Here is a 26,645-nt window from a genome sequence, read left to right as displayed (position 1 = left end):
AGGGCAGAGTTTAAAAAAGAACAATATAGAAACTAGGCTTATGAAATCGACAAAGCATGATACAGTGTAAATAATAAATAAAAACAAAATAAACAGGACACAATACAGAGTGCAGTGAAGAGGTGTAATCAAAGGGAATATATCAGTTCAAAAGATGTGTTTGGGATGGGATTTGAAAATGGAAAGAGTGTTGATGTTACGGATGTCTGGTGGGAGGGAGTTCAAGAGGCGGGGGGGAAGAGTGGCTGAAGGCTCTGGACCCCATGGTGGTTAAGCGGGCGGGTGGTGTAGTGAGGTGAGTAAATAGTTCAGCTTTAATAATAATTATATTTATATTTCTGGAAAGAAGATGAGAATTTTAAAACTTGAGTTCCCTCTTTTAACATTTTTGTCATAATAACACATAAAGAAAATAATGCCCACACTGCTTTGAGCTAGTCAACATTTATTTTGAAAGTACAGACCATTTCATACCAGAAGTTACATTTCTGCTCCGGGTAGGCTTCTTTCACATAATCTTATAAGTAATTAAATGTTTTAATATGTGAGGTAGTCTGGCATGTTCTGTTTTCTCAAGCACAGGATTCATGGTGATCGATGTGAAACTTAGTGCCACCCATTCAGTGATTCATGATGAAGTCATACAAGTGTAATCATAAAAGCCTGGGTGGAGACTATTCTTTCAGAGTGAATTCAAATACACGGATCGTTACCCTTATTCATGATAAAAAAACAAAAACAACAGAAAAATACCACACCTGTCTCTAATAATGTAATGCGTATAATTTAGCATTTCATTGTGCATTATCACCATTCCTTTTTCCACATTTGACCTAAACTGTTTGAAACACAGGGGCTTCTGGGACTTTCACAAATACATTCACACAAACACCGCACCCTTTTTCTAATAATGGCTGGCTGCTGCAGGTTTGGAAATGTTTTAGCTTACATGCATGGACAAAACATTGATTATCAAGCAGTTTAAAAAGTATGGATGCTTCTTTAGGTAAATAGCTTCAGTCCAGAGTCAGTTGAGAACTTGTTTCAGTCATCTTCTCATTGTAAAGGGGAACTCTTGGTGGGAATCATTATTCTAGACTCCATGCTTCGGATCAAAGGCACTGAGGAGAGAAAGACAGAAACACGTCAAAGGTTTTTCTTCAATTCAGAAAGATTAAAACCTGTAAAGTAGAATGAAGTTATTCAGTTTGCAAAAACCTTTCTAGCCATGGATCTGTCTCTATGAGCTCAGACAGAACTAACACTGAAAATGACTGTGCTATCAATGAAGCTGAGTCTATGTGAGCCTAGATATGCTCACTCCCTTGTATGCTAACTCATGCTGTAATACATATCAAAATACAGTGGTTATGGTGTTGTAGGATTTAATGTTTGTGATACTTTGTGTTGGACAATAAATGTTCTTAATGTAAATTGAGGAAAACTTCCAAAGTATAGAGAACTACATTTAAAATCTTCTGTAAAATACAATAAAATTGAAGTATAAAAATGAGAGACATTTAATTTGAAAATCTTCTCAATCTTCATATATCCACATTTTTTCACACCTCTAATAGCTCCTGGCTTACATGCTCACTTTCTGCTTTTGATATCTCTAGTGTGTGCTTCTCCCTTTCCTTAACATCCACCTGTGAGCTCTCTTACTAACAGTCCCTGACGGGGGATCTGCACTGAGCTCTTCCTGTGCTCTCATCTGTCAATTAAATGCACTCAATGTGGGATTATAGTCTGGTAAACGTGATGTTTTTTTTTTTTTAAGTTATCTTCTGGGGCGTCATTATTAGATAGGGCAACTGAAGAGAAATAGGAAATGTGGGAAGTAGACGGTAGGGAGGATATGCAGCAAAGGTTCAAGGCCGGAAGTCGAATCTGCAACTGTAGGACTATAGCCTCTGTACACAAGGTGCAGGCTTTAACCGCAAAGCCAAACTGGGGCCCCAACTTCCATGTTTTCATGCAGCTGAGAGCTTGTTGCATTTGTACGCTGCCATAGCTCCATCCTGCCATCTCATCTCTATATTGAGATGTACATCTAAAAAAATGTTGTGATCTTCATTTGTACTTTATTTGCGAATTAGTTGCACTTTCAAATCATTGATTGTGTTTTACTTATTGTCTGTAAATCTGCTCTATACCGTTTGTTATTTATTATGACGTGTGCTGCTGAGCTCTTGGCCAGGTCACCCTTGTGAAAGAGGTCTTGATCTCAATGAGTTTCTATCTGGTTAAATGAATGTTAAATAAAAAGAATAAAAAAGTATATGACAAACAAAGTTAAAGATCAATCATTATATCTACTTAGTAAAAGACACAAGACAGTCATTTAGAGGTATGACCCTGAAATGTACTGTTCTGCATTTTATTGGCTTGTAATGTCACATTGTACACCTCACCCTTTGTTAAAGCTTCATGCTTTCTTGGGATGATATACAAAAGGTGCTGATGTGTTTCACCTACCTGTATAATACACATTTGCATCCCACCCCTGCTTCATCCAGGCAGAGTTCCTGGTCTCATCCCGGGACTGGAGGCTTTCATAGGCTGTAACACAAACAAACAAACCATATGTCAGTTCTTCATCTTAAAGGTGACATATCATGCAAAATCGACTTTTTAATGGTTCTCTACCTGAATTATGTTTCCCTGGCATGTCTACAAACCCCCCGAGAATGAAAAAAATCCATTCTGTCCCTGTTTTGATTTCTCCACCTTTCTGTAAATGTGTCTGAAACGAGCCGTTTCAGACTTCCGTGTTTTTGTTACGTAACAACAATATCCGGTCTGTCATGGAGTCAGAGCTCGGAGCTTGTTCAACCCATAGACTGTATAAAATAATACTGAATCCCCCCTCCGTTTTTCATTCCCTGCACAAATGTGTGCTAACAAGGAGCTTAGGAGGGAGGCATGCTGTTGTAGGCTGTCTTAATAAACACAAAGGTCAGTTTTACTCCCCACGTCTGCAGATTTGAAGATCTAGTGGATGATTTGTATTTATCATTGATAAGTGCTAGCGCTAGTTAGCATAGCTACATAGCGTAGCTGTAGCTGTGTACCAAGACACACGTCGACATACTGACAAATAAAACAACAAGAAACACAGAATCTGTGACCAATCCTTCAGAAAAGGTCCCGCTGCCTTTCTGGCAGAGGTCGGTTTTACTCCCCACGTCTGCAGATTTGAAGATCTAGTGGATGATTTTTATTTGTCATGGATAAGTGCTAGCGCTAATTAGCATAGCCACATAGCTACATCTTCATAGCTGTAGCTGTGTACCAAGACACACAAGAAACACTAAATATGTAACTAATCCTTCAGAAAGGTCCTACTGCCTTTCTGGTAGAGGTCGTTTTTACTCCCCATGTCTGCAGATTTGAAGATCTAGTGGATGATTTTTATTTATCATGGATAAGTGCTAGCGCTAGTTAGCATAGCCACATAGCTATATGTTCGTAGCTGTGTACCAAGACACACGTCGACATACTGATAAATAAAACAACAAGAAACACTAAATCTATGACCAATCCTTCAGGAAGGTCCTGCTACAGGCGCCTCTCCGTCAGGATCAGATTCTGGATCAGATGAAGTAATGTGATCTCTGAGCAGCCGTGTATATTCAGCCAACATGTAAACATTAGATCAACGTGCTGGAGAGCCGAGGCACATCCACTTCCTGAGGGGGTGTGGCCAGAGAGAAAACAGAGTGTTCTGAGGAGGACTGAAGAAGAGGGATTTTCAGGCAGACCAAAATCTGATTTCAAAGTGTTTTTTTGAGCATAAACTTTAAAGACATGTTTTGGGGACCTCTTAGACCAATATATATTGATGAAAAAAGCGGGATATGTCACCTTTAAAATATTCCCTGTAATAACTTGAAGAATGTTCTTCAAGGAGAACGGTCTGCTAGCATGGCTTATTATCAAACCAGGCAGACACAGAAGATTCGAACTAGCAAGCGAACGTGGATGCTTTCACGGGTCTTCGAATGTTGGTTAATGAACATTGTAGAGGCAGGGATAGGTTTCCCACTTTTCACTTGGAGTGTGGGTGTGTCTGTGTGGGTGGGTGTGTCTGTGTGGGTCTGTGTGGGTGTGTGTGTGTGTGTGTCACTGATTGCCTAATGAATAGCACCTGCACTGCCTGTGAATCTGTTTTGCCTGGTGCAGGGAGAGAGGAGGCAGGGTGCTGATATTTCTGTTGACCGCTGAAGCTTCTTACCACCACATAGTCGAATTCTGCAAGCCTACCTTCATGAAATATATGTTTGAATTTATGTTTATCGAGTAGGTTAAAGCTGCTGTGAGGAACTTTTGTTTTGTATCAATTCTGGCGCCCCCCTGTGGACAAAGTGATACCTCTTATCTCTTGTCCTATACATGCAAAAGTAGTGTTTTCAACAAAAGCCTCATCCTGTTGTCTTCAACAGTCAACTTCATCAGGCAGTGTGATTATTTTCCATGAAAACAGTCAAATAAAGGCTGTTTCTGAAGCGAGATGTCCATCATCTGGTCTGACACCTACCCCCTCAGGGTGGTTTCATGCATTAAAAATGACAACAGAGAAGGTGTCAGTGTTGCTGCTGATGGACTTGTTTGCTATTGAAGGTCATAAAGAGGCATCAGTATCATTTTCAGTCTGTTTCTCAGCCACTTAAAAACTCCTCACAGGGCCTTTAAATAAAACACTCAAATTGCAGTAATGGCTTCATGTTTCCTCCCTTGGAGTCAGCGCGTCAGAAAGATCCGTGTATTCCCCTCTGTGACTAATCTAGTTTTTTGATAGTCATGCAACAAACATTACCGCTGTTCAGATAAACTGATCAGGTCATTCATGCATGCAGCAAGTTATTCTGCTGCTCCTGTAGCATCAGTTGATATCCACAGAAAACAACAGAAATAGTAAAATAATAAGAGACATGATCATAAATAAAATACTTAAAAATGAAATAAAACCAATACAGTAAAATTAATTAAATAAGTAAGAGGAGAAAGCTAAATGAAAAATCAGTTAAAGTTAAAAATATCAGATAAATACAATAAATAAATAAGATCAATAAATGTTGTTAAAACAACGGTTATACTAATGTATATAATCTCAGGTTTTTCCTTGTTAATTCTTTGACAAAATGAGTCAATCCAGCTTTATTCAGATATCACAAAATACTGATTGTCCTTTGTAATCTGTACAGCATAAACCCCCTCATTCATTAAAAACATGCTTCACCATCTCACCCTGATGATAAAAGCTCCAAACATGTTATATTTAACACCGCATTACATTGAATTACATCCTTTAGAGCAGGGGTTCCCAAACGTTTCAGCCCTTGACCCCCAAAATAAAGGCTTCATACTTAATTTATCTGGTCTGCAGAAAATTAGCCTACCTTAATTCACATGTGTCTGTGTTTCCTGTGCTGTCATGAATTAACCTGCTGCTACTGATGCTTCTGTAAATTAACTGTTAAATAACCCTAACCCACAAACAAACAACAATATTCTGGATGACATCGCAGGACCCCCCATTAGTGTCCCTTGTCCCGACCCACACTTTGGGAACCCCTGCTTTAGAGAGACACTTTAAGTGTGTGATTGACAGAAAATCATCGTTAACACACTCACCCCACAAATGATGAACAACATAGAGGTCGCCAATCTGTGAGAAGAACCCTCCCACCGCTTCATTATTCTTCTGTCTGTATTTGATAGCCCTCGCCCTGTTGGAAGACAAGTTATGTTCATGTTTCTACTGATCAACTATAAAACATACATTTGTGCTGATGCTTTAAAAAGTTAAAGGAAGTGACAAGGCTTTCATTTATGCAAATTAAGATTGTGAAGCCTTACCAGTGGTTTCCCCATTCAATCATAGTTCCTGGCTGAAAAACACAGAGGGATTAATGAGGCTTAATTCAAACTGCACCTTCACACGCACGCCAGTCCTTTTCTGTGTACACATACAACAACAATCAGACAAAAATGCTGCAGACAAACCAGTTCAACAGCACTTTCAGAGTTTGTTTAATTAAACAGATCAATCAAATATAAGGAAGAATTTCAGTGTTAGCTGTCTGCAGACTTTCTCATTGTATGTTTTGTGCAACTCATTGGGTCCTGTGGCGGACAGCTCACTGGTGTATTTATGTAATCACTCGCAAATACGTCAATCAAGGAGGAACAAAATACTCTTTATTAGTAGCTGATCTGAAGGCTGAAATATTCCCAGCTGATGAAGGAAGATATGATGTTTGTCTCACTCTTGGAAGTCAAAAGGCAGAAGTATAAAAACATTTAACATTTTGAATGCTTCTCAACACCAATGACACGCAAGCTATTTAATGGAGCGCCGCCTGCAAGCTAGTTCAGGCAGACAACTCGAGCTGCGCTCAGTCATACTGACATGTCATCATCCTCCCTATCAGCTGATCTCAACATCCTCATTTGGCGGTCTATTTAAGCTGCATGTCTCCCGGTCTCTGTCTCTGCCTCTGCTTTGCAAGTGCTCCTGCTGTCCTGCTCAGTGCTGTGTGCAAACTTTGTACCCACCTCCTCCCCGGCATCCACCTGCGGGCTCCGAGGGGGGTTAGTCCTATCTCATTGCTCCTAAATGTATGCATTTAAATAATGTATGCTGAGTAATGAGGTTCGGAGCCCATACGCCAAACACAATACTGTATGCTGCAATAAACTTTATCTTAAGTGAACGTGAGTTGTCTGACTGAAATAGCTTTAAGAAAACATAAGTATGATTCAATTTAAATGTATCATATTGTAGGTTTATTATTTAATTCATTTCAATTCGTATCATAATTTAAGTTAAAAACTAGGGTTCAAATATTTAGCTGTTTATTATGTAAGTTATTAAGAATTTTTTAAAGTGTGAAATAATTCATAGCAGAGGGAAGCTTCCAGAACATCAGTGAACTCTTTTAAATCCCTTCTTAAAACATACTTTTATCGCAGAGCCTTCACAGATTTGATCTGAATTTTATCTTATTTTATTTTATTTTAACCTTCTAAAGAAATATATTTTTAAATAACTGTATTCTTTTAGAGTTCTTTTAGGGGAATCAAATATGTTTTATTTCTTTATCTTGACTTGTGTGTTTTTATTTCTACTGTTACTGTACCAAAGCATCATCCAACCCATTCTCCTCTACTGTTCTCCCTGCTACTACAACATGCTAACTGTCTCCAACAAAAACAAACTCATACGCACCACAAACACTGCCACCAAAATCATCCGCCTCCCCACACCCAACCTGTCTGACCTCAACAACAGAGCCATCATGCGCAGAGCACGCACTATAACACTGGACCCCCAACACCCCCTCTACTCGGTCTTCACACTACTCCCCTCCGGTCGCAGATACAGATCCCCTTACTGTAGGCGAGCCCGGTTTGGCAGAAGCTTCGTCCCATCGGCCATAGCACTGCTAAACAGAATGCCACTGTAATGTGTCCGGTGTGTTTATATGTGTCCGGTGTGCATATATGTGTCCGGTGTGTTCATATGTGTTCGGTGTGTTTTATATGTGCCCAGTGTGTGCATATGTGTCTGGTGTGTATATTTGTGGGATGCGGGGCACCATTGCTGTGAGGCTGGGTGGATGTTTATGGTTATTGTGTTCATACATGTATTCCTGTACAGACAGGGGCAACAAATCTCCTTATTAAGGACAAATAAAGATCTATCTATCTATCTTTTTATTAACTGCCTGTTTTATTTTGCTGCCCATGTGAAGCACTTTGTAACTTGGTTTTCCCTTTCAGTTCATGTGGCCAATGAGATATGTGTTTAAGTTTGTTTGTATGGCCGAATTACTTTCTGTGATGTTATTATCTTAGATTATTTTAACCCACTTTAAATTAAAATTTTAATGTAATTTTTAATATATTTCTAATTTTCTTTTCTTTTCTGTTTTATCATATTTGTCATTTTAATTGTGTTATTTTATGCTTGTCTGAATGTCTCCAATGCTTTTAATGTTTTAATGTAAAGCACATTGAGTTGCCCTCGTGTATGAAATGCGCTATACAAATAAAGCTGCCTTGCCTTGCCTTGCCTTTTTATAAGTTAAACAGCATACATTTATTTGATTGCTAAGTGTGTTATGTGTTTATGTGATTTGTGTTAAAGCTTTATCAAGCTGACATTATGATTTTTTGTCACAGTTCTCACGGCATGCTTAAAAGGCACCGGTGTGCAAAATCAATGCCCGTAAAAGAAAAGGAACGCCTTGTGTCTGTGTTTTTGGCTGGAGGGAGTCACACATACACAGTCATAGAAACTGAGGTGTGTTCGGGTTGTCCTTTAACAGTCAAGAAAAGTTGGATGAACTTGTATCCAAAAAGGCCAACTCACCTTTTTTTCAACATATACAATATTTTGTTTCGTCAATCTTCCAATTAACAATTCCAGTATCCTCTAACAAGCCTTACACGCCTCGTTCAGCCTATTCCTCATGGGCCAAAGCTTCCAGCTCAGCTTAGCAAATTTGTTTTTGTGCTGTCACAGCTTTCTTTCTTTCTTTCTTTTTACACAACCAAACATTCTCAGTGGAAATAAAATCCAAGAAATGTAATTGACACACTGAGGGCATCACTCTCCTCTTCAAAAGCAGCCTTGTATTTCAAAGAACCTTTTTTTGTCACACAAGGTTAGGTTTGCCAGTTTCAGAGCACCCCCCTCCTTAACTTGACTTTTTATGTGCTTCTGTTCAAGAATGTAGTGTGACGTGGTTTCTGGCCATGAAGTCCTTACTTGTGTGATTTTTTTTCTGAAAGTCAGTTCTGTCATCATCAGATCCTCTAGCAGGTCTCTGGCAGTAACACAAGGGTTTTCTCAGCTGGTGTTTTCAAACATTTGATTCCCACAGGGGAAACTTCGCTCCATTAGATCCCATGAAATAATGAATGTTTAAATCGATCAGCAGGATTAAACGTTTTGTTGTCTTGATCTCATAAAATAAATTGGTTTTAATTCATAAAAGGGTCATCTTATTAAAGGGCCATCACTGATTTATTCTCATTTGGAACTTACATTCAATCTAAGGAGTAAAATTCAAATGAAGGTAAGTTAGTAGGTGTTGATGTGTAATGTGCAGTTCTTCTGATACCTTGAGGTTATAGGTACGCATTTCATAGATGCTGGGTCCTGGTCTTGGAAAGGGTTCATTCCAGAAACTGAACTCCAGGAGGAGCTGGTTTCGCCTTGAAATCAACATTTTTGCCCGCTCTTTTCGAAACTCCAAATACTCCTAAAAAGAGACGTGAGGGAAAAAATATCAAAGAAACATGTTAACAGAATAGTAAAAAAAAAAAAATTACTGTTAGAATTTGTTAACATGTTACACCGCATAACCCCAATTCTAATTTTTTGCAAATCATTTAAACCCTATTTTTAATTGAAAAGTGTGCAAAGACAACATATTAAATGTTATAAATGAAAATCTTTTATGTTTTGTGAAAAATGCATTCTCCATTTAAATTTGATGCCAGCAAAACATCTCAAAACAGTAGGTACAGAGAGAACTAAACACTGACAAAGTTATGTAATGCTATAATAAACACCTGGTGGAACATCTCTAACATCTAATCAGGTTAATTTGCAACAGGTTAGTAACATGAATGGGTATTAAAAGGGCACTCTAGAGAGGCTGATGAGTCTAACAGAGCAAAAGATCCTTAAAAGATTCAGAGAGTCTGGAGAAATCTGTGTACAAATGGGACAAAGCCCAAAACTGATACTAGAAGACTGTGATCTTGGTGCCCACAGGTGGTTCTGCATTGAAAACAGACATGACTCTGTAGTGGTTGTCACTGCATGGGCTCAAAATCATTCCAAAAACCACTGTCCATGAACACAGTTTGTTGCCACATCCACAAATGCAAGTTAAAACTGAACCATGCAAAGAGGAAACCATATCTCAGCATGATCCACTTCTCTGGCCCGAGTCCATTTAAGATTGATTATGGCAAAAATTCAACATTTAAAGCTGGGGTTGGTAGTCTTGGAAAACTAGCATGAATTTGAATGTAGCATTTCCTCAGGACTCCGTCTAACCCCTCCCCTCCTCCCTCAGAGCTCCTCCAAAACGACGCCCCCCCCCCCCCCGCTCACATGCACGAGCGCCGCTGACTTGCGACCATATGATGGTGACTGATTCAAAACTGATTCAAAACACAAACAAACATGGCTGCTGTTAGTACTTACAACTGTCATTCTAGCATTATCCAGTTGTACTGGTGACACGATATCAGGAAAAAAGTTATAACACATATAATACTGTAACAACTCTACTGTTTGTTAAACGTGTTCAGTGTAGATGTTCTTAATTCCTACAGTGTTGACGGTTAGTGAAGGCATCAGGAGAGGTGTAGAGTGTGTGAGCAGGAGAGAGGAGAGACAAGAGGAGAAGTTCTTCCTTCAGTCAAACATTGATTGTTGCTTTGTTGGTTGGAGTGCTCACGGCCGACAGTGACCGGTTATTAAAACTAAACGTGTTCACGAATCGGCTCGTCATCCCTACAGTGTCCGGGCGGACGCCACAATACAATACATTTCTATAGGACTTAGTAAATGTCATTCATTCTTCTGCTTGTCAGAGCCCCCGTGGTGAGAGCTTTTTAGACTCTGATCCGGACTACAGTCCTGAGCAAAGCACCTCATCGGGTCAGAGAGGACAGTCCCGAGGTCGAGCGAGAGGGGCAGTGAATAGAGGCAGGGGAAGCAGAGGCAGGAGACGGGGAGTGCACGCCGGGGAAATGTACGCGCAGGAGGCGGGCAGAACGGCAAGACAGGATTTGAATGGTTTAAAATTTTGGCACCCAAAAAAGGCTGATTGGTTGGTGTTTTCCCAGGTTTACTCCGGCTGTAGATAGCAGCTTTTCTTCCTTCTTTTTTAAGAACACATTATGTATTGATTGCCATCAGGACATAAAGATCATTTTAACCAGTATAACAAAAAGTGTATCTAAATCTGATTACCAACCCCAGCTTTAATATGATGTCTTTTCACTGTTTTCAGTTAAATACAGGGTTTAAATTATTTGCAAATCATGACATTCTGTTTTATCAACATCTACCCAGCGTATTAACTTTTTTGGAATTAGGGTTGGAGGTTGAATTTTAAATCTCAGCTTTCTTTGGTGCATCTTGGAATTCTGTGGCTTGTGCACTTATTTTCCTTTCCTTTGTAAAAGAGTAATGGATAAAAATGACAGGGCTCTTCACTGCTCACCTTGTTATTGTTCAGCTTTGTCAGGCATTCAGTCAAGGCTGGGTAACCTCCTCTGTAGCGCCACAGATGCACTGCAAAAACACACCAGCAGATGTCACTCTAGCTCTGTGTATGGACTAAAGCCACCCACATAACCAAGACATACAGTACCTTCATCCTATGTTATCACTTTTGGCTCTTTCTAAGCGCTCATAATGTATATGATACACGGGAAAGGATCAGATGTACAAGTAGAAGTGTTGGCGGTGAGTCATCAAATAGTGTCTGTACATTTTTCTGTGATGCTCTGCCAAACATTTTACTGCCACTTAAATGAAGTGGTGTCGCTCATGAAGCCTTGAGACAGAAAAATGGATCCAGTCCTCTTTGCAAACAGAGAACACTTCTTATCATGTGTTCTGTTTATTGTTGCATCCTTACCTGCTTGGTCCTGCTCCCCATACCAGGTGTTCCAGCTTCCAACCACCTCACAGGGGTAGTCCTCGTCCTGATGGAGCCTGTTTTGCACCTCAGCCCTAAATTCAGAAAACTTGCAGTTAATTATAATAAACTGTCACTTCACTACTACTGAGGCCCTGCGCTCCCTTGTCTCATAGGTTCCTCTGAGCTGCTGTAGACGTCCTCCTGCTGTGGTCGCCCCAGACTCCAGCTGATACTGAGTTGCTGGACTCCAGTGGTAACAGCTACTACTACTACTATTTGTCTCATAACTATCATTGCTCTCTCTCTCCTATTCTCCCCTAGACCTCTTTCCAACCCCAACTCGGTCTCCTTTGGAATAATCTACCAGTCAGGTTCCGGGAGGGAGACACCCTCTCTACCAGGCTTAAAACTTTCCTTTGTGATATAGCTTATAGTTAGGGCTGGCTCAGGCTTGGACCAGCTCTTAGTTCTGCAGCTATAGGCTTAGACTGACAGGGGGAACAGACACACTGGGATCCTGTCTCTTCCCTCTCTCTGCCTCTTCCTGTCCCATTAAAGTTACTAACCATAGACCTTTCTGGAGTCCCTGAGCTCCCTTGTCTTGTAGGTTCCTCTCAGTCACTCACCACTGTCTCACCACTATCATCTCTCCATCTCTCTCTCTCTTAATCTCCTCTATCCCATCCCTCTTTCCAACCCCAACTTGGTCGAGTCTGGCTCTGCTTGAGGTTTCTGCCTGTTAAAGGAAGTTTGTCCTCGTTGCTTAACTTGCTGAATAGTGGGAGGTGCAAAAAAGATGAGATAAGACTGAGTCTAACCCTGTCTTGATGTTGGGTCTTAGTTAATAATTTAACAGAGAGTACAGTCTAGACCTGCTCTGTTTGTAAAAGCGTCTTGAGATAACGTTTGATGTGATTTGGCTCTATACAAATACAGATTGATTGATTAATTGATTCACTACAATGACCAACTAGAGGGAACTCAGAGAGCATTGAGTCCACAATTATCCAGCAGTGTTCATACATCTGGGTATATTAATTATATGGCCTTAATGTAACACTAAATTAATCTTATGATCCTGGAGGAAAAGCATGGAATAATTTCAATTTTGTAAACTGAGGAAGTTGTATCCTCATTGACGCAAAGCTTAAAAGTCACCGAAGTTGTCTTGTGTTATTGGAAATAAGATTTCAGAAACATCAGATGATTAAAGGCAGTGAGTATACTCACTCTAAACTGTTGTAGGCTTCAAGGCACTCTGGTTTGACGTTGTGAACTGAAAAAAAAAAAAGTAAGTTATGGGTGTTCAAGCATCAATCAAATTCTTCAACAAAGTAATTTCACACTCCGATTCAACAAAGACTTCTATACACAAAACACAGATTTGCTTTCAATGGGTTGTAGGCCATGGCTGAAAGAGTGTTCAAATTGAAATCCCCACATGGTGAGATGTACGCCACCCCACATTAAAAAAAAAGAAAGAAAGAAAAAGATCAAAGCTCAGGGAAAATGATAGATTTCTCTACAAGAGACAGACACAGAAAGTTTTCACAAAGAGAGAAGCAGACAGTAGAGTATTGATGTCACTTACAAACTTTACAGCTTTGATACGTCAGACACACAGCAGAAGATAACTTGTGGCTGCACATGAATGAATAACAAACAACTTGTAACATCGCTTGTCTCTTATGTTTCTTTCAGTTTCCTCTGGAGGTCACTGTGACCATAGCGGATCAAATTTGATCAACATGATTCATTTAGTGGTTTCCTCCGACTGAGGAAACTCAAACCAGAATCCATTTCAATAAAACCTTTATTTATTTGTATGAATTATTTTCATTTAAAAGGACTATGCATATTAATTAACATTTTTGTAAATAGGCCAGAGTTAGCCAAAAGGCGAGTTTACATCTGTAGTCCCTTGGCAGATGTTAAAAAGGCTCCCTAAAAAGATCAAGATTAAATCAGAAATCAAATTAAATATAATTAAATTAAATAAAACTAAATGCACTTCAATTAAATTACATAAAACTAAATTAAATTAAATTAAATTAAACTAAACTAAATTAAATAAAACTAAATTAAATTAATTTACATAAAACTAAATTAAATTAAATTAAACTAAATCAAATTAAACTAAATTCAATTAAATTAAACTAAATCAAATTAAACTAAATTAAATTAAATTAAATTAAACTAAATCAAATTAAACTAAATTCAATTAAATTGATTTAAAGTAAATCAAATTAAACTAAACTAAATTAAATTAAATTAAATTAAATTAAATTAAAATAAAATAAAATAAAATAAAATAAAATAAAATAAAATAAATTAAATTAAATTAAATTAAATTAAATTAAAATAAATCAAATCAATTAAATTAAAGCTGGGGTTGGTAGTCAGATTTAGATATTCATTTTGTTATACTGGTTAAAATTATCTTTATGTCCAGATGGCAACAACTGGAGTAAACCTGGGAAAACACCAACCAATCCCTGCCATCAGGAGCCAAACTATGAAACCAATCAAATCCCGCCCTGCCGTTCTGCCCGCCTCCTGCGCGTACATTTCATGTTTGTTTGTGTTTTCAACTTTCACTATGATAATGTTTTGGTGTTTTCTTACCGCTGAGTGAGACATGAGTTGACGTAATGCAAACCACAAATGGTGTGCGGAGAACCTGAGTTAAATTAAATACAATTAAATATAATGAAAAAGAATAAAATACAGTTAAATTAAATTAAGTTAAATTAAATTAAAATAGGGAGAGGAGAAACTAAAACACAAACGATGTGCTGAGGACCAGAGTTAATTTAAATAAAATTAAAAAAAATTAAATATAATTAAATTAAGTTAAATTAAATTAAAATAGGGAGGGGAGAAACCAAAACACAAACAACAAAGAAAAGAAGAAAAGAAATGAAAACACATTAGAGTACAAATAACACCATACGATTAAAATGACTAAAAGCTACATAAGGAGATGACATGACAGTATTTGAGAAAGTGGCCATGGACATAAAATACATGGAGCAAGACAATCAGGAAGCAGCAATAAGGAAATGTTAAAGAAGACACATGCAGGTACAACAGGACAACATTTAACAGTGTTGTACACATCTGCATCAGACAGTGAACATCAATCATTAAACTAGGGGCATACAATTTTCATAACAGTAAGTGGAGAAATACAGGACAAATTCACAGATGGCCGACACAAGGTGGCAGTAGCGGGGGGAGATGGGTTTAGTGCTGACAGATTTGGTTGCTTATGAGCCGCAGCTTCAAATGAAAATGAGCGGTATGTGTTTATGTGTTGAGCTCTGATGGGAACATAATGAAACTGCATGCTGTCCTCTGAAACCCCTTCACAAGTACAGTAAGTAAGAGATGGTCTCCCTACATTGGATTTTATAGAGGTTGCTGGTCTCCTTCTTTGACAGCAGGTTGGAGTGGGCATCTTTCCTGGCATCCACTTTGTGCACAAATAAGGAACGCAACCAGCCTTTGTCGGCACTCTCTGAAAACCTCCTACACGAAAAAAGATAAAAAAGAAAGTTTAACAAAGGCTCTGAGCAACAACATGAGACAGAAAAGTTATCCCTGCTGGAAAGACAAACTTGAAAGAGGCATGGAGATATGCGTGACATATGGGTTAAAAAGATAGTCATGCTAATATGCTTTGATGTGGAAAAACATGCATACTGTATGAGGGAGTGGGCTGAACGCCACAACTTGCGTCTTCAGCGAGAAACTTCTTGTCACTTACTCTGAAGTGGATAAAAGAGGAATATCACTCACTTTAGGAGCTACTGTCACAATCAACGAGGCGCCAATCAGTGTTTGATCACAAATAAGTGTCAGAGAGAGAGGTCAGAGTGTGTTCGGTTATTGATTTTATTCATTATTACTATCAGTCCATCATTCAACCTTTAACTCTAACCTTCATTATTAGCATTGTAGCTATAGGTCTGTTTAATCTGGTGTTGATGTTGTTGTTGTTGTTGTGGTCTCTCTTTCTAGAGCTCCCTCTATCCCTCTGTCCAAGCCCATCTCAGCTGCAGCAGATGGCTGTTCAACATCAGTCTGGTTCTCCTCGAGGTTTCTGCCTATTCACTTGGAGTGATTCCCTTTTTAGCCCTGGACTGCATTGTTAATTTAATTACTTTTATGACCATTGTTTTAGCCTCATTATGTATTTGTTTTATTTATATTCTATCCTCTTTTTTTATATATTTGGGCTTTTTTTGCCTTTATTGATCGGACAGCTAGAGAGAGACAGGAAATGTGGGGAGTAGAGAGTGGGGGAAGACATGCAGGAAAAGGTTACGGCCGGGAGTCTAACCGGCGACCTCTGCAATGAGAACTATAACCTCTGTATGTGGGGCGCTTAGACTGCTAGGCCACCAGCGCCCCTGCTTTTTAAAAAAAAAAAAAATTTTTCTTCTGGTATTTATTTTATTTTATTTTATTTTATTTATTGATATAATGTATTTTTTTTCTGGTATTTATTTTAATTTATTTTATTTATTGATATAATGTATTTTATTTCTCTGGTATTTATTTTATTTTATTTATTTAATGGATTGATTTCATTTAATTTATTTGTTCTGGTATTTATTGGATTGTATTTATTTAATTGATTGATTTTTATTTATTTACAGGGTTCCCACTCTTTTCCAGAGATCATTTTCCAGGACATTTTCATTGATGACCAAGCTGGTATGACAGTCTAAATTTAGTTCCTAATTTAGTTCTTAAATAGTCTAATATGTTCCTCTCAGTGGAAGTCTACATTGAAAGACATGTAGTCTATGGCTATCAATGAAATCATCTCTTACATACTTAAAAATGATGGCAAATTGATAATAGAATAATGCAACCACAGATGTACAGCACTTCACTTTATTAGTGCAACCAAGTAACAATGATGGGCAACATCTCAGCTTTCTCTTTTCTCAAAAAATATAAAATGAGCTAAGAAAAAAACAAAAGAGTCAACAAAGGACTCGGGAACTCAACTCAGACTCAAAATATACCTACTGAATCATGATATTCATCCTGCTAAGTGGTCGATATAAAACAAAGCAAATGTCACATTTTTTATTTGAGTTAAACTCTGAAAAGATCTCTCAGAGATTTAAAAAAATGTAAACTGTCTTCCTGCATGGCGATGTCTATTATGATCAGCGATGTCTACAACGTGGAGTTTCTGTGCAGCTGTGTCGCTCTTTTTGTTCCGTTTGTTTTCATTATCGGGAGTTTGCACTCCTACTAGCTCGAGCAGGGGTTCTGAAACTTTTTGGAGCCAGGGACCCCTTACAGGTGAGAAAATTGTCCATGGCCCCCTCATAATTGTGACACAGATTAAGCACATAAGTGATGTGTCATGATCAAAAGCTGCGGCTCTGAGAGCCGATGCTTTAAAGTGAATCAGAAGAGCCGGCTCACATCAAGAGAGAGCCGGCTCCCAGTTTTTTCCTTTCTCTGCTTAGCTCTCACAGTGCTCAGCCCCAGCTCTGCTCACAGCTGAACTTTGTTTTGATTGGTCAGCATGGCGGCCATGGGGCCAATCATATGTGAGGATATAGGATACAGGTGATGGAGGGGAGGCTGTGTATCCTGGCTTCATCTGTTCCTTCAGACAGAGTCTTCTTAAAGACAGGGCAAATACTCACTGAGAGGGGAAATCGGATCAGCCCATCCAAGCTGAGGCATCTGATTTTTCTCAATGCCAACCAGAGGACATTAATAATGTTTGCTTGAGTTTGGTTCTGGTTCTGGTTCTGTTTGCTCGAGTTTGGTTCTGAATATGTTTGTTTGAGTTGGTTCTGTTTCTGTTTACCTGAGTTGGTTCTGGTTCTGTTTGCTTGAGTTTGGTTCTGGTTTTAGTTCAGTTTGCTTGAGTTCGGTTCTGGTTCTGGTTCGGTTCTGGTTCGGTTCTGGTTCAGTTCTGTTCTGGTTCGGTTCTGGTACGGTTCTGGTTCGGTTCTGTTTCGGTTCTGTTTCGGTTCTGGTTCGGTTCTGGTTCGGTTCTGGTTCGGTTTGGGTTCATTTCTGGTATGGTTCTGGTTCGGTTCCGTTTCGGTTCTGGTTCAGTTCTGGTTCAGTTCTGGTTCGGTTCTGGTTCGGTTCTGGTTCGGTTTGGTTTCGTTTCTGGTATGGTTCTGGTTCGGTTCGGTTCCGTTTCGGTTCTGGTTCAGTTCTGGTACGGTTCTGGTTCGGTTCTGGTTCAAGTCAGGTTAGTTCTGGTTCTGTTCTGGTACGGTTCTGGTACGGTTCTGGTACGGTTCTGATTCGGTTCGGTTCTGGTTCGGTTCGGTTCTGGTTCGGTTCTGGTTCGGTTCTGGTTCGGTTCTGGTTGAGTTCGATTCTGGTTCTGTTTGCATGAGTTTGGTTCTGTTTCTGTATGCTTCAGTTTAGTTCTGGTTCTAACCCTAACCCTAATCTTAACAACCCTAACCCTAATCCTAACCCTAACCCTAATCCTAACCCTAATCACAACCCTAACCCTAATCCTAACCCTAATCACAACCCTAACCCTAACCCTAATCACAACCCTCACCCTAATCCTAACCCTAATCACAACCCTAACCCTAATCCTAACCCTAACCCTAACCCTAACCCTAATCCTAACCCTAATCACAACCCTAACCCTAACCCTAATCCTAACCCTAACCCTAACCCTAATCACAACCCTAACCCTAACCCTAACCCTAATCACAACCCTAACCCTAACCCTAATCACAACCCTAACCCTAACCCTAATCCTAACCCTAACCCTAACCCTAACCCTAATCACAACCCTAACCCTAACCCCTAACCCTAACCCCTAACCCTAACCCCTAACCCTAACCCCAACCCTAACCCTTATCACAACCCTTACCCTAACCCTAATCACAACCCTAACCCTAATCCTAACCCTAATCACAACCCTAACCCCAACCCTAATCCTAACCCTAACCCTAATCACAACCCTAACCCTAACCCTAACCCTAATCACAACCCTAACCCTAACCCTAATCACAACCCTAACCCTAACCCTAATCCTACCCCTAACCCTAACCCTAATCAAAACCCTAACCCTAACCCCTAACCCTAACCCCTAACCCTAACCCTAACCCTAACCCTAATCACAACCCTAACCCTAATCACAACCCTAACCCTAACCCTAATCACAACCCTAACCCTAATCCTAACCCAAACCCTAACCCTAATCACAACCCTAACCCTAAACACAACCCTAACCCTAATCACAACCCTAACCCTAATCACAACCCTAACCCTAATCATAACCCTAACCCTAATCACAACCCTAACCCTAATCACAACCCTAATCACAACCCTAACCCTAACCCTAATCACAACCCTAATCACAACCCCAACCCTAATCACAACCCTAACCCTAACCACAACCCTAACCCTTATCAAAACCCTAACCCTAATCATAACCCTAACCCTAATCACAACCCTAACCCTAATCACAACCCTAACCCTTATCAAAACCCTAACCCTAATCATAACCCTAACCCTAATCACAACCCTAACCCTAATCACAACCCTAACCCTAATCACAACCCTAACCCTAATCACAACCCTAACCCTAACCCCAACCCTAATCACAACCCTAACCCTAATCACAACCCTAACCCTAATCACAACCCTAACCCTAAACACAACCCTAACCCTAATCACAACCCTAACCCTAATCACAACCCTAACCCTAACCCTAACCCTAATCACAACCCTAACCCTAATCACAACCCTAACCCTAATCACAACCCTAACCCTAATCCTAACCCCAACCCTAACCCTAATCACAACCCTAACCCTAAACACAACCCTAACCCTAATCACAACCCTAACCCTAATCACAACCCTAACCCTAATCATAACCCTAACCCTAATCACAACCCTAACCCTAATCACAACCCTCATCACAACCCTAACCCTAACCCTAATCACAACCCTAATCACAACCCCAACCCTAATCACAACCCTAACCCTAACCCTAATCACAACCCTAACCCTTATCAAAACCCTAACCCTAATCATAACCCTAACCCTAATCACAACCCTAACCCTAATCACAACCCTAATCACAAACCCTAACCCTAACCCTAACCCCAACCCTAATCACAACCCTAACCCTAATCACAACCCTAACCCTAATCATAACCCTAACCCTAATCACAACCCTAACCCTTATCAAAACCCTAACCCTAATCATAACCCTAACCCTAATCACAACCCTAACCCTAATCACAACCCTAACCCTAATCACAACCCTAACCCTAACCCCAACCCTAATCACAACCCTAACCCTAATCACAACCCTAACCCTAATCACAACCCTAACCCTAAACACAACCCTAACCCTAACCCTAATCACAACCCTAACCCTATCCCTAATCACAACCCTAACCCTAATCACAACCCTAACCCTAACCCCAACCCTAACCCTAACCCCAACCCTAATCACAACCCTAATCACAACCCTAACCCTAATCACAACCCTAACCCTAACCCCAACCCTAACCCTAATCACAACCCTAATCACAACCCTAACCCTAACCCTAATCACACTTCAGACCTGTACCATAGTGATAAACAGATAACACTTCAATTTGAATCATATAAATACGACTTGTATACTTTAAAACCGAGGGTAATTTCATTCCTTGTGGACTCAACATGACATCATTTATACTTTTCAAGTAATTGATCTTAAACACTTTCAGAAAATGAACAGTAACAAGACTCACATATCCCTTCGTGCCACCAAATGGCATCATAACAATGGTGTATGCTGTTTTGTAATGACAGCACAATTTTATGATTTACTAGAAATGTATTCAAATTATTTCGCGGACCCCCCAGGCTATGGTTCGCAGACCCCCAGGAGTCCCAGGACCCCACTTTGAGAACAACTGAGCTAGAGTACGGTAATTGAGCCAAATGTACCATAATCTGTGAATGCATGATTATGAAGCGAAGGAGAAAAGAAGTGAAAAAAGTTGTGCAGCGTCACTGTCTTTTCCAGCACAGCGTGCACTCAACTTTCAATGAACGGGGATGTGTTTTGTTAATAGGGTCAGGTCAAACGCAGCCATGTTGGAATAATTTTCCAGGACTAAATGTGATTTTCCAGGACATTTTACTTTTTCTCCCATTTTCCAGTACTGGAAAACTGGTCAACTGTTTTCCAGGTTTTCCAGGACGCGTGGGAACCCTGATTTAATTGATTGATTTTATTTTTTTAATTGTTCTGGTATTTATTGGATTTTATTTAATTAATTGATTGATTTTATTTTCTTTTATTTTTCTGGTATTTATTGGATTGTATTTATTTAATTGATTGATTCTTATGTATTTCATTGATTGATTTTACTTTATTAAATGTTTCTAGTATTTATTGGACTTTATTTAATTGATTGATCTTATTTTTCTTGTATTTATTGGATTTTATTTGATTGATCGATTTTATTTTTTAACTTTTATTTTATTTATTTATTTACATATATATTTTTGGGGCTTTTTGCACCTTTATTAGAGTGGGGAGGACAGTCAATAGTGTTGGAAACAGGGAGCGAGTGGGGGTATGACATGCGGGAAAGGGCGGCAGTCTTGAATCGAACCCGGGCCAACCACTTTATGGGCGCGCAATTCAGCCATCAGGCAAAATCTGCACCTAATTTGTTTTGTTTAAACTGATTTTATCTTATTTTTATTTTTAAAGTATTTCATATCACATTCCTCTATCTTGTATCATTTCATCTCTTGCTGTTGATTCTGTCTCTATGTTATTTGTGAAGCACTTTGGGATGTGTGCTTGAATGTATGACAGGTGTTGTATAAATAAAATAAGTTGAGAAACATTGCTAGGTGTTTTTCTCATGGAGGGTCTCTGTGAATAATTCAACAAAGTTCTTTTTGAATTTCTTTAAAGAGTTTTAATGAAATATTTTAATCATTCTACTTTCCCTCTTTCTTGATCTTATATTCTAACATATTTTATATTTCTAATAAGTTTGTTCAATGTCTTTTTTTAAGTTAGATATTTTTCAACTTAATGTCAGATTTTACAATTGTATGTTGTTGAGCTGTCGGGCACCCTGTCAAGCTTCAGGCTGCGACTCCACACAGAAAAGATTCAATGTGTGAGTCTTAATCCTTGGGAAGAAGTTCTGAGATGAATTGATGAAGGGTTGATTTCGTTTTTTACACAAGATCAGTTGTGCTTCCAACTTCCACCAGATCCGTGTCTGGTCCGTCTTCAATGGTGGTCTTGGCTGTGTTTATCCAGCTCTCTCTTTCTAGATCTCCCTCCATCCCTCTGTCCAACTTCAGTCTGGTTCTTCTCAAGGTTAAAAAGGAACTTTTTCCTTGTGAATCATCGCTAGTTGTTTTCTCATAGAGGGACTCTGTGTATCCTTCAACAAAGAGTACGGTCTAGACTTGCTCCTTATGTAAAGTGTCTACTTTGAGTTAAAAAAAAAAAAAGGTACTTTACTGCCCTTTACTAATCAATTTAGTAGCCTACCCCATCACTCCTGATTTCCCCCAAAGCCTGAGATAGAAGGACAGATGGGCAGTGAGAGCCAGCACATCACTGGGGTTATCAAGTGGGCTCCTCCCTTCATTGATGTCTCCTTTAGTTCAGCCCTAAACACCACAGAGAGGCTTAACAGTTAACTCTGGTGTCCCAGATCAACCCCCTTCCATGCCAGCTCCCACTGTCCATCATATCCACCAGCAGAACACCCCAATTTAATAACAGTACTGCCACGTTCAACAGACCCAGGCTCTGTACATGCAAGTTCCAAAAAAAACTGCTTCTTTTTGCAAAGTGTCTTCAGATAAGACTTGTAAATAAAAACTTCAAGGATTGATAGAAATTGGAAATCATCAACACAGAAAATGCCCAACTCATTAGCTAGAGTTAAACTCCCCACACTCCTGAATCCAAGGACATTTAAATGACTCCCAATGCTATTTATAAACGCACCATTCTGCCATAATTCTGAGAGCGTTTCAAAGCTGCTTGAAAGTCAAAAATAACCTCTGTCTCTGTTTTTTTATTTCCTCCTCAGGATGTGAAATGTTAAACCAAGAACAGCCCAATGAGAATAGTCACATCACTCATGGATTATGGGATATATTGCACATTTGTAGCCCTTGAGAGGCTGTTTGTTAATCACAAACACTCTGAGTAAAGCTGTAACTCATTATTTGGATATCCAAAAACTTCCAAGGTTATTAGGCCGCCTCTTTCAATAAGCAGACGGCTATAATTATAAGAAATTCCCATGGCACCCTCTGAAAATGATCAGTCATTTAAGTGGGAACATTATGGAGCGACGTTTGTAAAGTTGAAAATAACAGCTACAATTCTCCACATTTAGCTCCGAACGTCATAAAAACTTAATGTTAATTTCTAAAATTAACTTTTTTTTTATCACATTTAGAGGAATATTTGTGATCATCACATTTAATTTTGATATAAAAAATATATTAAGTTACAATAAGTGTTAAATCCAAATGCTAAATATAAATATACATGTTAAATGTTTAATCTAAATGTTAAACATAAATCAAAATGTTAAAAGTTAAATATAAATTTTAAATATGAATATAAATGTTAAATATAAAACTAAATGTTAAATCTAAATGTTAAATATTTAATCTAAATGTTAAATGTTTAATCTAAATGTTTAATGTTAAATCTAAATGTTACATGTTAAATATAAATGTTAATATAAATATATATGTTAAATATAAATGTAATGTTAAATGTAAAATCTAAATGTTAATATAAATATAAATGTTAAAAGTCAAATCTAAATGTTCAATATACAACTAAATATTATATCTAAGTGTTAAATGTTTAATCTAAATGGTACATTTAAATCTAAATGTTAAATATAAATCTAAATGTTAAATCTACATGTTAAATGTTTAATCTAAATGTTAAATGTTAAATCTAAATGTTAAATGTAAAATATAAATATTAAAATAAATATAAATGTTAAAAGTCAAATCTAAATGTTAACTATAAATCTAAATGTTAAATGTTAAATCTACATGTTAAATGTTTAAATTTAAATGTTAAATGTTAAATCTACATGTTAAATGTTTAATCTAAATGTTAATCTAAATCTAAATGTTAAAAGTTAAATATACATTTTAAATATGAATATAAATGTTAAATATAAAACTAAATGTTGAATCTTAATGTTAAATATTTAATCTAAATGTTAAATGTTTAATCCAAATGTTAAATGTTAAATATAAATGTTAAATGTTAAATCTAAATGTTAATATAAATATAAATGTTAAATATAATGTTAAATATAAATATAAATGTTAAATGTTAAATCTAAATGTTAATATACATCTAAATGTTAAATATAATGTTAAATATAAATATAAATGTTACATTTTAAATATAAATCTAATGTTAATTATTAATTAATGTTAAATATAAATGTTTAATGTTGCACTGGGATCCTAAATATTTAGCTAATATGCAAATTCACACTGTCGCCTAGTGCAAAAACCAAAATAAAAGCTTCATAAAGCGTGTCATACCATAGACTGGGTCAGTTCTGCCTCTGAGCGTTGTGAAATCCCTTGATAGCCTCCAAATCTGCCTTTAAAATATTTTTACAGTGGACAGTCGGGCTAGTAACCCGTAGGAGTCAGTACTGACCAACCATGATTAGGATATCTGTATCACTTTATGAAGCTTTTATTTTGTTACTAACGGCGTCTCATAGATACATGTTTTTACAGCCTGGTACAAAAGACGAGGGTAGTCTGGATAGCTCATTTCTTGATCGGCACACACTGTACAGGGGTGAATTTTTTCTCATGCAGCAATTTCGAAGATATTTAGATTACAAGTCTAAAAATGAGAAGCAAAGCTGACTTGATTGACAGGCAGGAACACTGTAGTTGTTGGCTAGGAGGCTCAAAGCCCACTTCTTTACATCACTCAATATGGCTGCCGCCGCCGCCGATTGGCCTCAAAACAGCGCTTCAGAAACAGATGGGTGACGTCACGGATACTACGTCCATATTTTATACAGTCTATGAGCGATACAAATATCACAGCCATAGTCTGCTGACTCCTGACAGCACTGTCAAGTCCGTATCGCTTTAAAAAGCTTTAGATTTTGGTATTTCCGCTAGGCAGCAGTGTGAATTTGCATATTAGCTAAAAATGTAGGATCGCAGAGCAACATTTAACATTTAGATTTAACAATCAACATTTATATTTATATTTAACATTTAGATTTAACATTTAACATTAAGATTTAACATTTAACATTTATATTTAGATTTAACATTTAGATTTAACATTTAACATTTAGACTTAGATTTAACATTTAGATTTGAAATTTAACATTTAGATTTATATTTAACATTTAGATTTAACATTTATATTTAACATTTAACATTTAGATTTAACATTTAACATTTAGATTTAACATTTAACATTTAGATTTAACATTTATATTTAACAATCAACATCTACATTTATATTTAACATTTATATTTAACATTTAACATTAAGATTGAACAATCAACATTTATATTTATATTTAACATTTATATGTAACATTTAACATTAAGATTTAACATTTAACATTTAGATTTAACATTTAACACTTAGATTTAACATTCAACATTTATATTTATATTTAACATTTAGATTTAACATTTAGCATTTAGATTTAACGTCAAGTTTTATATTTATATCTAACATTTAGATTTGACTTTTAACATTTATATTTAACATTTAACATTTAGATTTAAAATTTAACATTTAGATTTAAGTTAAAAAGGGAGAAAAAAAAGTGACTTTTAAAAATTCACACTACATTTTCATGTCGTTTTGGAGCTAACTGTGGAGAATTGTAGCTGTTATTTTCATAAAATTTTGCTTTTAAATGCAGCCAAGCCCCAGAGTTTGTAAGTAAGTATAGATAAGTAGTTTACAAGTGGGAGATTTATTCAGTGTGGCTTTACAGTACAAAGTTCAGGAGCACAGCAAATGATTAAAGCTGGGTTGGAGAGCTGCCATGCTGACCTTTGTTTGTTACATAAAATAAATAAAGTTCAGGTTGTATTTTGTTAGGTTTAAGTGAGGGGAATAAATGACATATGGGTTCATTTAGAAAAAATCTATCACATAATGCTCCAGTTTGCAGTAAGTGAAGTTTATCTGCTGACAAAGTACATTAAGTCACATATTCCCCTTCAGGTAATCTTTCATAACATAATCCTTCGAGTTAACATTTCCTTCACGAAAACAGAACTTTTACCTGGTAGCTTGATGCAGATTCACAGAATACTTCCACAATATGTGTCCTTTACACCACACAGAGCTGTTGGTCGCCATGTTACCCTGTAAAGTAAAAAAAGGAACTTCTCCTGAGAGCAAACACACCGTCCTGGTTAATGTTTACCTCCTATCTGGTGTTATTTGACGGTAATCCTGTCAAACTTGCTGAGTAGTTAGCCCGCTGGAGGTTTAAACAGCACGCGACTCTGTGACGCAGCACGCAGGGAGTGTGACGTTCAATGACAAGACGTAACTTTGAGATGTTGCTGCTGAACACTGAAAGGATTTTTAATACAACCTTTTATTTACAGTCTATGAATACAACTCAATGATAACAGCTGTTTTAGTTATTAATTTATAATCTTATACCTATAATAATAATAATAATAATAATAATAATAATAATAATAATAATAATAATAATAATAATAATAACAATATGAATATGAATATGAATATGAATGTGAATAATACTTTATTTATATCAATCAATCAATCAATCAATCAATCAATCAAGCTTTATTTATATAGCAACTTTCATACAAATCAAATGCAACCCAAAGTGCTTTACAGCGATTGAAAAACAAGAAAGAAGCAGAAATAAAACAATGGCA

The 26,645-nt window shown here is 37.5% G+C and overlaps 1 protein-coding gene across 1 annotated transcript; it reads right to left on the bottom strand.

The window, feature by feature from the left end:
• Positions 1-428: 428 nt before the first annotated feature.
• On the bottom strand, positions 429-26,267 carry nipsnap1 (nipsnap homolog 1 (C. elegans)). Its single transcript, XM_034692900.1, has 10 exons — positions 26,012-26,267; positions 15,085-15,212; positions 12,912-12,957; positions 11,679-11,773; positions 11,259-11,329; positions 9,135-9,275; positions 5,863-5,894; positions 5,638-5,732; positions 2,479-2,562; positions 429-1,121 (listed from the first exon to the last, which is right to left on the bottom strand). The coding sequence occupies exons 1-10, from the start codon at positions 26,086-26,088 to the stop codon at positions 1,057-1,059; spliced, it is 834 nt and encodes a 277-aa protein (XP_034548791.1). The 5' UTR covers positions 26,089-26,267; the 3' UTR covers positions 429-1,056.
• Positions 26,268-26,645: the final 378 nt, after the last annotated feature.

The sequence above is a fragment of the Notolabrus celidotus genome, chromosome 9 (assembly GCF_009762535.1).
Source record: "Notolabrus celidotus isolate fNotCel1 chromosome 9, fNotCel1.pri, whole genome shotgun sequence".
NCBI classification, from domain to species: Eukaryota; Metazoa; Chordata; class Actinopteri; order Labriformes; family Labridae; genus Notolabrus; species Notolabrus celidotus.
This window is presented reverse-complemented; position numbering and strand designations above follow the sequence as displayed.

What these genes read in the sequence shown, in the direction of transcription:
- nipsnap1 (XM_034692900.1), bottom strand. Translation starts at nt 26,088, where the DNA reads ATGGCGACCAACAGCTCTGTGTGGTGTAAAGGACACATATTGTGGAAG. An exon ending in AATCTGCATCAAGCTACCAG is followed by an intron (nt 15,213 to 26,011) that starts GTAAAAGTTCTG and finishes TTTTTCGTGTAG; the next exon opens with GAGGTTTTCAGAGAGTGCCG. An exon ending in CAACCTCTATAAAATCCAAT is followed by an intron (nt 12,958 to 15,084) that starts GTAGGGAGACCA and finishes TTTTTTTTTCAG; the next exon opens with TTCACAACGTCAAACCAGAG.